The sequence below is a fragment of the Poecilia mexicana genome, unplaced genomic scaffold (genome assembly GCF_051168715.1).
Source record: "Poecilia mexicana isolate PSO_F unplaced genomic scaffold, ASM5116871v1 scaffold_2, whole genome shotgun sequence".
Lineage (NCBI taxonomy): Eukaryota > Metazoa > Chordata > Actinopteri > Cyprinodontiformes > Poeciliidae > Poecilia > Poecilia mexicana.
Genome location: NW_028263371.1, coordinates 9,199,608 through 9,212,165, shown reverse-complemented (window position 1 = coordinate 9,212,165; position 12,558 = coordinate 9,199,608). Strand labels below are relative to the sequence as shown.

The following is a 12,558-nucleotide window of genomic DNA, read 5'->3' as shown; positions in this document are numbered from 1 at the left end:
CTCTGATACTTCTAAATTAAATTACCTTCAGAAGTCACTAAAGTAGTGAGGAGAGTCCTTGTGTGGGGGCTCTAATCTCATTACAAGACAGCTCAGAGGTTTGTTACAGAGCATTAGCGAACAAACAGAAAAGACAAAGGATCAGATCAGAGTAACTTTCAAGAGGTTAAAGTCTAGGAATGAATATATGCATGAAGCATACCTAAGTTTTCGCTTGTAATTGTCAGAAAATGTGAAAAAGTTCAAGAGATACAAGCATTTTTGCAAGATACGGTGCATTTCTGCATGCTGCTTAGACAAAAAAAAAAAAAAAAAAAAAGTGTTTGGCATTATAAAACCGCTTTCTAACCATCAGGAAAAATACAAGCGTGATCAGGAGAAGCTGCAGGAGGAGTGGCTCAAGGCCCAGCAGGAGATTGTCACAAGCGTGGGCCACCAGCAGGTAATGAAAGTTATTTCAGTTCTCATGAGTTATGGACTGCTGCCTGAAATATTGTCTGGATTGTTCTAAAAGGGTGGCAATTAGTCATGAGTCACAGTGGAAATTTGTCTAAATGTATCCAAAAAGCTTTAGTGAACAGAAATCCTGTAATTATAAAACCATTACGTGGTCTCACAGTCTTGTATTTGACTTTTATAAAAGCAGAACAATTTCAGATAAAAGGATGTACCGAAAGCAAGGCGAGAACAAGGATTAATCATGTGGACGCTAGTAATATTGCTATTAAGTTTAGTCTTAAAAATATTATTATTGCTGTTTAATATTAGAGAATTTGTAGAGATTATTTAACAAGTGGCTCCTCCTGATGTCACAGCGAGGAATGAGGCTGCTGAAGGCCGTTGTGTCGTTTTGAATGTTTCTCCAGGTGAACAGCCACGGCGCCGGCCCACACTCGCCCCCGTCCTCACTCCAACAGCCCACTCTGTGGGAAGAGGAGGAGAGGCAGAGGAAGATGGAGCAGGAGCGCCAGCGGCAGGCGGAGGAGAAGAGGAGGAGGGAGGAGGAGGAGCGGGACCTGCAGCGACTCCAGGAGGAGAGGAAGAGGAGAGAGATGCAGGCGGAGGAGGAGAGGAAGAGGAGAGAGATGCAGGCGGAGGAGGAGAGGAAGAGGAGAGAGATGCAGGCGGAGGAGGAGAGGAAGAGGAGAGCGATGCAGGCGGAGGAGGAGAGGGAAAAGAGGGAGGTGGAGTTGAGAATGCAAAGGACGAGAGAGGAGGAGCTGAGAAAGAGGGAGGAGGAGCAGAGGAGGAGAGAGGAGGAGCGGAGGCAGCAGGAGGCGGTGGAGCAGCAGCGCCGGCAGAAAGTCTTCGAGCAGCAGAGATGGTCAGTGCCGTGGTGCTGCTGCTCCTAACACGCACGCACACGCACACACACACACACACACACACACACACACACACATCCTCGTGTCACTTGATGCGCTTTGTCCCCTGTGCATTAACATAGCTGCAACTAATGCGTTTGCTGTGCTTTACTCTCCTTCCCCCCTGTCCCCCTGCTTCCATCATCATCCCACCTGTCTGCACACACGGCTGCTCACCAAAGGGCCGCTGTCTCCCACGACTTTGACAGTGCTCAGCCTCCGCTGTCCTTTATTGACAGGTCAGTGCTCCTGCTGCCATTAGCCCATCATCGCTGCTTTTACGATGCTTCATGTCGTGGCTGTTTGCTCCGCAGGCTACTAACACCGGTTTAGGTTGATGTTTACATGAAGTATAACAGGATCCATCCACACCACGCAGCTTTTCTTCTGTCCATTTAGTCGTCCAAGCATCTGCGCATACATCCGTATATCTGTTTATTCATCCATCAGTCAATCCGCCCACATATCTGGCCGTCTTTTCATCCATTCTTCTGTTCGCCCATCCAATCTCTTAGCAGTTCTTTATGCCGTTATTGTATTTAACAGTCAAAACTCTGTAGGAAAACTGTCCAAAAATGGACAGATCAGTCTGCAAATTTGAAAAACCCAGTTCTATGCAGAACTATAAACTACACAAATGAATGGGGATGTTTTAGTACAACTTTGACCATGTGGGCACTGGAGAAAAGACCCCTGACTTCAACCTTGTGCACCTGATTTTCGTTTCAAACAAATGCTATTTGTTAATTCCACCTTTAAAAAAATAGATCATTAAAAGCCTAAACTCAGCATAACATTTTTCCCTGTGATGTTTATGTAAAGTTAAAGTTCTAAGTGTTTGTTTGTAATTAGGCTTCTTTTAATTGCAGCCAACTGAAAAGTGTTGCAGGTCATACAAGTGGATGTTCACCCAAATGGAGTTGAACTGGAGTTAGCTGCTACTTTCCAGTTCAGCTTCCTAAATATAAAAAAAAGAGTTTGAATGAAGGTCTGCGATATAAAAATGCTAATAAAGTGTCTGCCGTCAGAAAACTAAACATAACGTTCAAACATTTGACATGTTTTACTGTGAAGAGTAGGAGAATTTATTGACAAGAATTGTCAGTCTCCCATAGCTTTTTATTGATTATTGATCACTTTAAAGTTAATCATTTCTCACTAATTATAATATTAACCGTTTTGTTTGACAGGACAAAATCCCAGTCGTCTCCCCAGCTGGATGATGACGACAAGCCTCAGAGGAGAGGTCAGTTTGGCTCGTTTGTTTCTTCGTCGGGTTGTTTTCTGAACGGCTCCGCGCAGGGCTGTTGTTGCACAGCAGATGTGCGAGTGTGTGTGTGTGTGTGAGCCCTGTCCTGCTGTACGTAGGTTTGCTACGGCAGCCAGAGGACTTGTCTCTCAGGCTGCTGGAAGAGGAGTTGAGGATTGCACGTAGAAAGCGCCAAAGCCAGAAGGCTGCATCAGAGCTGGAATGGAGAAACTACCTCAGATACGCAGAGGCAGAGAGAGGTTGGCTTCGTTCTGGAAGCTCCACCGCCTCTGCTTTTTTTTTTTTCCTTAAATCAATCCCTCCCAGTGTCCTTCCATTACGATCGACTGATTTGTCGTTTCACCAAATCAAAACTTACAGCTGTTTGATTTGCATCGGACTGACTAAATGAGACGTTAATCAGCTGCCTTGCACTTAAAGTGACTCAATTACTGCACGTGTGACAGAACAGAAGCTTATTGATTGCAATAAAGTTACTTTCAGATCGGCGCATGTTCCCACCCCCAAACATGACTGAAGTCTGATTTGAACAGCGCCTTGGAAAAGTTTTCATACCCCTTTAAAGACGTTTACGTTTTGTCACGTTTGAGCCACAATCCTCAGTGCTTTTAACAGGAGTTTTAAGAGAAAGTAAATCATAAGTGTGACGTGGAAGGAAATGATGCAGTGATGCAAATAAACGGGTCAGGCGAGGAGAGTATTTATCAGACAATCAGCTGCGAAGCTCATGAGGTAAATGAAGGTAAATACAGGACAAAAACAGATTAAATTCACATCCACATTCAGCTAAAACGGTCTAGATCAAAGCATATTTGTGTGTGAGAACGGCCCTGTCAAAGTCAACAAGACCTTTATCAAGCTGAAAATCATTGGAAGCGCTTTAACATTTTGTTATTTTATTTTTTTTACAGATCCTCTCCATCTAATTTAGCTGAGCTATTTCTTAAAGATGATTGAGCAAAACAAATTCAGTATCTGTGCAAAGTTGGTGGAGATATTCAGACCAAAAACATTGCAGTTGCACAGAAAGGCAGTTCTGGCAAGTCGTTACACAGCAATAATAGAAATTAAAACAAGGTGTAATATTTTCTTTCCACTTCACAGTTATGCACCACTTTGTCTCTGTGAAAGACATTGAAGCTTTTGGTTGTAACATGACAAAATATAAAGACCTTCAAGGGGTATAAATGCTTTTGCCAAGCGTCTTTGGTGCGCATTATTGCAATATGTTAGATAATAAACTCATATTTATAAAAAGAATATGTAGTCTAATAAAAAGAACAAAAAAATCGCTCTTTTCACCCAGCATAATTACACTGTTTCTCTCTCCTCTCTGGGTGCAGCGATGGGAAGCTCAACTCCTGACGGGAAGAGTCAGCAGCCGCTGTCGCAGGCCGAGCTGGAGCGCCAGCAGATCCTGAATGAGATGAAGAAGAAGACGCCGCTGCTGACGGACAGCAGCTGGATCCGCCAGCGCTCCGCCGGAACGGCAGTCAACAGGGACGGCGACGTGCCGCCTATGCGCAGGTAGACACCTCGTCCGTCCTGGTTGGTTGGTTCTGTACTTTTTTCTACTAACGGCCCCGGGTCCTGAAGCGGAAACGTCTAACCATCTGGCTGCCACACTGACACTGATTCGGCACGTTTTGTTAGAAAACCTGAAAGCGGTTGGTAGTCAGATGGTTTTTGCTTCTTCAACTAACATCCTTTAACGGAGGGGTTGTGTGGTGTGTGGGCTGGCTTTACAGAGGGGAATCTCTTGACAACTTGGACTCCTCCTACGACTCTCGGCGTTCATCCTGGACTCCCAGAAGCAGCTCTTTTGCCTCAAACTACTCTCGGCCGTATTCCGGCTACTCTGGCAACTCTTCTTTTTACACCGGCGCATCTGGGCCCCGCCGGCCAGGCTCCTCCACCCTGCCCCCCTCCTTCTCTACGGGCTCCCTCCGCGGTGGGGCAGGAACCTACCCGGCCCCTTGGTCCCGTACGTCCCCCTCCCCTTCCACTCCGTCACCAATCACCTCTCCGGAGCCCGCACCTGACGCCTATCAGCAGCGGAACAGGTAAAAAAAACCAAACACGCCGGTTTCCTAAGGCCCCCAGGAACCTGCCTCTACCTGACTTTGGGTTGTATGTGTTATACCTGTGAGGTGAGGAGTGGTTGCTAAGGGCATTCTGGATCTTTCTCCTTGATGTACTTCTGGTTATTTGCTAAGTCTGCATGGGGGAGCCAAGTGTCTTCTGGGTGAAGGTTTTATGGTTTGACTTATTTGGCTACGGTAAGTTGAACATTTGGAGGAGTCAAAGTGAGGTTTTCTAATCTAAAAAAGTACAAAGTGAAGCATGTTGATGGCAGCATTATGCTGAGGTACAGTTGCATTCCACAAAGTGGACGTGACGTTTAAGAATGAGTTTCAAACCACAGACCCATCAGCTTCACCTCTAATCAACAGCTAGCTAATTAATACTTGAACGTAAATGCTAATAAGTGAAAATGAATTTCTGACCAGCACTGTAAAAGATGACCTCACAGATGACCTTCTTTAAAAAGATGATTCTGGATCGACAGCCAGACAGTCAACAGGCCAGTCTTGGTCACATCTATTTATCGCATCGCTTATCATTTATTGTGATACAATTTCTCCAAGTTAAGAATTTCGATTCGTTCTTGTCACAATAAACTCCAATGAACGATGTTTAAAATCACCCAAAAATGTCCGTATTGTTGGGATCGGTATTTTCTCCACTCAATGAACGTATCGATAAATACCAATACATTTTAAAATGCGACTAAATGCACTTAATGTGGGAACTATAGCGACACAAGTCGCAGTTATTTATGTGACTATTTGGGATATGATTGTTGCGTCATGCAGTCACAGCCATGAAGTCGCCTAAAAAATTAGTAATAAATTCTTATCACTTCTATTGTTACCACAAAAAATCGTGATAAAACTTTTGGTCTGCATCGTCCGGCCCTCCTGAAAAGAATTATGCAGGAATTCAGTGTAAATGTATACCAGTGTGCTTTGTGTGTGTGTGTGTGTGTGTGTGTGTGTGTGTGTGCGTGTGTGTGTGTGTGTGTGTGTGTGTGTGTGTGTGTGTGTGTGTGTGTGTGTGTGTGTGTGTGTGTGTGTGTGTGCGTGTGTGTGTGTGTGTGTGTGCATGCAGTCACACATGCCTCGTCGCATGTGTGCTTCGGCTCTAACAATCTCAGCTGTGGATTCTGTGACCCAGGTCAGTGAGTGGCAGGAAAACCTGCACGTTCTGTGACACCCCGCTGGGAAAGGGAGCAGCCATGATCATCGAGTCCCTGGGGCTCTGTTATCATTTGAGCTGTTTCAAGGTGAGAGCCGGGGACTCCTTTCGCCACGGCGGAGAGTGTCGTCTGCACGCCTTTGTCTGCTGATCATCACAGACTAACTCGGTCGATCTGAACTCGTTTTCCTAGTTCTACTAACTCGGGGGGGGGGGGGGTTCGGGGGAATTTCATGATTTCTTCCCAGCAGCTCAAACTTTTTAGCTCTCTACTTATCCGGGGACTTTGACCTTCAATCAGATCTGCTCTCTTGCACCCGTGTCGTTACTTTCTGTCGTGATGCATGTCCTGCGACTACTCCAATCATTTGTGTTTGAATGAATACGGCCTTCGGTCTGTCTGTCTGTCCTCATCACAGCCTCTGTGGCTCTCTTTACCTCTCCTCTCTCTCTCTAAACCCACACAGTGCACCGACTGCAAGTCCGACCTCGGAGGCTCGGAGGCCGGGGCCGAAGTCAGAATACGAAACAAGCAACTCTTCTGTAACACCTGCTACATGCGAGTCAAAAGTAAGAAATCGATCCGGCTCGTGCCACTTTCGTTTATCTTTTAAATTAAATTATGATGTTCCGTTTTTGTTTTTTTTGTTGTTGTTTTTTTAGCTGCCCACCCAACATCCATGTGATGCAGGCGTGCTGCAGCAGATCGACGAGGAGACTACATGTGACAACAACCCATGAACTTTAAAGTGAAAGCCGTTGCAATAATAAGCCGGACCTCTGGTGTCTTTAATTGTACTGATGAGATAAAGATTTCAAAAGAAGTTATCTGCTTTTATCATGATCTCGTATGACGCATTATAACTGTACAAATGTTCTACTTTCCCTCTATATATTATATTATTTTATTTTTTTTATGTTTTAGCCATAAATCTGTCTCTGCGAGATTCCAGGAGAGTTTGCTTTTCCGACTCCATTTAGACAGATTTTGTAAACGTGGTGAGAGAAACCTGCAGGATCATGCTTCTTTTCTATGCGTGTCTGGTGGTATTAATTTGTCGGGGGGGATGGGGGGGAGGTATGCTTTCCATGCGTATGTGGCTTTGTATTTGTAAGAGACAAAGGCAATAAAATTATTAGGATTCTCTGATGCATCGCGTTTGAAAATGACAGCCTGCTTTGACCGCACTTTTTATGCTAAGACTTCACGTCATTCTGTACTGAATTAAGGCAAATAATAACTCTGTAAATAAATGACTAAATCCTCAGCTTGGACGTGTCTGGGGTGTTTCGTTCTCTGCTTTCGAAAAGCATACGGGGCAAAAGTATTTACACCCTTTGACTTTTTTTTTTGTCATTTTGTCACTTTCCAATTACAGACGTCAGTGTATTTTATTCAGATTTTAAAGAGAACAGGAGGGGAAAAACTAAAAGGGAATTTGTACTCGACTCACTCCGAGTCAAAACAGACAAAAATGGACGTCACACTTTTTCATTTTTTGTTTGTAATCCCATTGACTTTTGCAACATGTAAAATGTGGAAAAGTTCTGAGGCTATTAATACTTTTCCGAGGTAATTTAGTGCAATGATATTTTAGAATATGATGCAAAGGTTTTCCATCCTCTGTTATCTGAAATCATTACTCTCATCCTCTTTTTTTTTTTCCTGTCTGTTGCTCCCGTTCTGTGCTTCTCTGCAGAGCGACGCTCATAATGAAAGGAATCTCAATGAGCTCTTCTTTTTTTTTTCTTTGCTAAGGTTCAGAGGGCCGGCATGCTCTGAGTTTCCCAAAGCCAATTTGTCATGCATATTTTATTCAGTGCACATGCATTGCACTTGATTATACTTTGATAAGCTCTTCCCCCCTCCCCCCCCCTCGCATATTCCTTTGTTCCTGCCTTTCCGCAGGTGTATTTTGTGGACGTCCATATTTAGTCTGCAGCTCCCAATTGCATTTACAACACAAGGTAAAAGACAGTGGAAATGAGCTCCATTCAGGCAATTTTACTTTGAGGAAATAGGTTAGACCGAGCATTGATTTCTCTGTATTCTCTGAGGTGAAGCACAAACAGTCCTTGGAGGCGGACGTCTTAAATTCTTGGATTCTTTTTTTAGATCTATCTTGGCGCTTCTATTGCAGAGAGATTTTAGTTTTGAAAGGAGCCAAGCACAGCTGAAATGCTGGCTGGGAAATCTAAAGTCATCCAAAATAGGTGTCCCATGTTTTTTTTATTATTTTTTTTTGTATCTTTCTTTTAAAGCCAGAGCCAGCTTGTTACAGAGCAGAATCGAAGAGCGTGTGTTTGAACACAAAGGGAAGCAGGATGCTTCTCATTTAGGTGTACTTAAGGTTTAACTCCTATAAATCAATAACTTCACTCATTTCAACACCCGTCCTTGAAAATTGTCTTGTTTCATTATTTAGATTGGCCTTAAGGGGGCAGTGTAGGGTAAGATTTTTATTTTTTATTTTTTTTCCACCAAAACAGACTGAATTGATATTTTAGCTGCAGCTGACTGACGGCTGCTGTTGGTTGCACCACATATGCAAATGCATGACATTTACATAACATATTTTCTGAGACGAGCTAGAGCAATTGAAACACAGCAAATCAAACAAACAGTTTAATCTACAGCAAACCAAAATATTATGCCGCTTCTAATTTGCAATATATTCTGACTCCAGCTGTCACTAGCTTAGACGTCGGGTCTTGGGTTTTGGTGTTTTCACAATTAAAAAGCACATTTTCGACACGGTGACAGACATGTAATCATCTTCCAGGTTTCACATCCTGCCCCAGCCGGAATGCCTCTCTGAATCAGGAGAAGCCATCATGCTAATTTACATGCAGCTTAAACTGATGCTATAATTAGACATTTAATTGCAGACACAGTCTCCAAAGACCTGTTGCTACAGCTCACTGCATCCTGCACCTCCAGTTGACAACAGGGACTAAAGAAAATGCCCTTCCAGTAAATCTGTAAATACTCGGCACATCAAGGAGGATCTTTCATTCTTGGTCTTTTGGTCTCACTGGAGAGGCTTTCGCATTAAGACGTGTGACAATTTTGCAAATTTCTTGAAAGTTTAAAAGACAAAACCACAAATTGTTGGAAATGTCAGCCTTTTTTATTTCATTGGGACAAAATTATCCAGGTCAAAACATACGATGTCAGAAGACATAATTATTACGAATGTTTTGTAGAAGAAAATGGTAACATTGAATTCAATGTAGGTGTGTGTGTATCAGATTATTATTACAAAAATACTACTACTTTTAGTAGAACGTCTGATGATGACAATAATCTAGTATAATAATTCTATAAGAACAAATATAATACTTTAACAAGTAACTAAATAACATTTCTATTAGTTCTTTATCCACACCCACGACCACATAAAACTGTCACATAAACTGTAATAATGTTGTTATAAAGCTAGTCCTTAAGGAACAAAGCTTATAATAGGATATAATAACCCATTTTCAACTGCAAATTTTAAAGCTTCAAATTTATCACTGAAAACTAAATGTGCATCGTTTATTTTTTTCTACTCTGTTGCGCAAATCCAGGAAGCTATTTGACCCACAAAATAGCAGTGATATAGAACAGTGGAGACAACAGCTGCTGATAAGCCAAGGTACGTGTAACGTACACACAAATGGTCTCAGTAAATCTTCTGGACATGGTTGTGCAAAACGTCCCACCGGTGTTCAGTCTGGGGAAATCGGCGGCCAAGTCAAGACCTCGAACATGTTGTGGTCCATGTTCTAATCTGGCTCTGGTCAAACTTGCTAAACTGTCCTCAGTCTAGTCTCTTGAACATTTTGTCCTCTACCAGAGTTACCCGCTTCAGCTTCCAGTAGTCATGCGTTGCCTGAGCAGCTGCGCGTTTTAAGTATTAGCCATGCAAGCTCGATAACAATCAACAGAACTTTCTAGTTTGAGTAGGAAAAAGTCGTTTCTTTGCTAATTACCAACATATTATTAGTTCTCGTCTGCGAGCACGCACATATTTTTTCCAACTTTTATCGGGATTATTGATCTGTGACCTTTCGCGAAGCGAGGGAAGGATCAGCTTAGATCCCTACTTGTCTTCATTAAAAATGCTGCCTCTAATCCCCCACTCACAAAAGGGCAGAGCTCATTCAAAGGAGACTCGACCTTATAAAAGAGGTGTGTTTGTTTGCTTTTTTTTTTTTTAATTTGTCAGTTCGGCTCAGCTTATTTATCCAGCACCCATTCCCAGCAATTATCATCTCGAAGAAACTTCACGAAACAAATTTATTCCCAGTTATAAAGAATCCTGTTCGGTCCTTCTTCGGTTCGTCTCCTTAAACCTATTCATACAGTCAAGTTCAAATCTGGTTACAAATTATATTGCAACATAATTATAGTCACTTGATGATTTGGGTACCTGATAAAAAGCCAATTGTCAATTGATCTTTGATCAGCGTGGAGCAATACCTCCTCAGCAAGCATGTGGCAACAGTGGAGAGGAACTACTTCCTGTTAAGAAGAAGAAAGTTCCAGCAGTACCAGGTCCCACATGAGCTGCCAGTTGTCATTACTATCTTGGTGTTAAAAGCACAGGAAGGAGACACACATACACACACACACACACACACAAAAAACAAAAAAAAACACTGGACTAGGAGAACTTTCTACTAGGAAAAGACTCTGTATGTTTTATGTCAGCAGTAGTTCTTTCATTGCATGTTTGAAAATGCTGACATTTGCTTCCTTTTTTTAAAATGTACGTACACAAATTGTACTATAACTATAAATTGTACTACTTTTGCTTTGGTCGCCTTCAATAGCCATTTGCCAAATATCAAAAGAAAATACCATTAAATGTCCGGAGAAAGTTGGCTGTGGACGTTTGGCGAACGTCTGGCAGAAGTCCCGCCAACGTTCACCTAATGTCCGCAGCTGAAGTCCTCCGGATGCCTAGCGGTGTTTCTTTTTGACGTTCGGAGAAGCAGACCTACGTTGACCAAAAATTCAAAGCAACGTTCAGGGGACGTAGGAAGGAAGTGCTCCGTCAATGGCACAAAAGCACTGAGTCATGACTCCTTTCTATGAAAATGTAAAACAAAAAAAGTCACACATAGTTCATGACGGCAGCACCACCATCGATGACTGACGCTAAACTGCTGAACTGTGAATCACTGGGCGAAGCGTACCCTCTGTGGAAAGAAAAAGGAAATGTGATTTTGAGCCTTTTACGTTTTCTACTTTGCGTATTCCAGCGGACTTGGTCTGCCTGAAAACAGCCAAGAGAATAATTCATTTAAGTGAAGAAACGATAAAAGAAACTCCCCACTCACCCATCTTTGCTTCCCCCCTGCAACCATGTTATAATCAGGAATAATAATGTGCCAGAATTTCTACTTGCGGCCTTAAAGAGCACTCTTTTTCTTCTTCTTCTTCTTTTCTCCCCTTTACGTCTTAAACACTGCAAGGAACACCATTCCCGGTGATAAGATGCCTTTGAGTTGCTTTTTGCAGTTGGCAGGCGGGAAGAGAGGGAGTGTTACATGGCTGTAAAATGATAAGCCTCCATGGTCCCAGCTGGGACACCCAGATATGTTTGAGACTGCTTTGTGCCTTGGGTGACAGGGGACCAAGTTTTCTGTCCTGATATTAATTCATCCTGCCTCAGTACTACAGCAGAGCATGAGCTAGAATACAGATTCTTTGTTAAGTGTTTTCTGCTCTTTATTTGATGCTTTGACCAGGGACAAGGACTGGAAAAGGCCGATCACGTTGGTGTTTTGCAGTATGTTTTAAAGCAGTATGTGGATAGAAAGCCATGCCTACAGTGGTGGTTTGCTCCGACGCTAACCTTCTGCAGATTCCCAATCGTTTAACCGCACACAGTTCAAACGTGCCGATCGGGATTGAAGTTAATTGGAATATGTGCTGACAGATGATTCGCTGTGAAGTGTAATGCGAGCTGTGATTTAGCCAGGCACCAACAACCTCCAGCCCACTGCGTTTTTACACATCACCTGACAGACAACAGAGAAAATATCACATTACCTGCAGACTTTTTTTTCTTTTTTTTTTTCCCAATTGCCTTTCCAAACTCACGCTTAAGATCCTGCGCAGCATCGCAGACTTTTGCCTCAATTTCTACTGAAGAATTACATTTTTAAGATGCAAAATTCATGATTTCATTTAATTCCCCTGTTTTATGTTGATCGTCAACCGATTGGTCGGTTTATATCACTCTTTAGGTCCTGCTCGGTTCTGCATCACTCTATTTGCTCAAGTTTCTAAAATGCAAACTTCAAAATGTCACGAAAGTTAAGTGACTTTCAAAATATCTCTGCTTATCTAGAAATCTACCTTGAACAAACTCCTCTATTTGCATTATTCATCAAAAATCTAAATTATTTGTCCAGTACATTTGATTTCACATAAATTATCCCCAGAATTAAGCACCACATTCGACCTCATGGTACATGGAAATCAGTACAGAGCTGCCTTCATTCAAATGAATGTTTAGCTGTACCAGACAGTTCTCCCTGAGATTTTTATTTTTTTAACTCACATTTCACAGTGAAAGCCGTAGTCTGCAAACAGGAGGAATCTCATTGTCAAAATATATCAGCCGTCTGGGAGAAAAAGAAGACAAGAATTGCTAAGGGAGTAGATAC

The 12,558-nt window shown here is 42.6% G+C and overlaps 1 protein-coding gene across 10 annotated transcripts in view; it reads left to right on the top strand.

The window, feature by feature from the left end:
• Positions 1 to 7,160, top strand: part of LOC106927836 (LIM domain only protein 7) — a 59,688-nt gene extending 52,528 nt beyond the window's left edge. For 6 of the 10 annotated variants that reach the window (XM_088010347.1, XM_088010330.1, XM_088010333.1 and 3 more), the window contains 9 exons: positions 356 to 442; positions 867 to 1,324; positions 1,547 to 1,603; positions 2,555 to 2,610; positions 3,978 to 4,161; positions 4,383 to 4,697; positions 5,872 to 5,980; positions 6,360 to 6,462; positions 6,556 to 7,160. In XM_088010347.1, the coding sequence (XP_087866473.1) occupies positions 356 to 442; positions 867 to 1,324; positions 1,547 to 1,603; positions 2,555 to 2,610; positions 3,978 to 4,161; positions 4,383 to 4,697; positions 5,872 to 5,980; positions 6,360 to 6,462; positions 6,556 to 6,578 (1,392 nt within the window). In that variant the 3' untranslated portion in view covers positions 6,579 to 7,160. The remainder of the gene's footprint in view (positions 1 to 355; positions 443 to 866; positions 1,325 to 1,546; positions 1,604 to 2,554; positions 2,611 to 3,977; positions 4,162 to 4,382; positions 4,698 to 5,871; positions 5,981 to 6,359; positions 6,463 to 6,555) is intronic. The other 4 variants (XM_015003749.2, XM_088010332.1, XM_088010338.1 and 1 more) reach the window with 4 other exon arrangements.
• Positions 7,161 to 12,558: the final 5,398 nt, after the last annotated feature.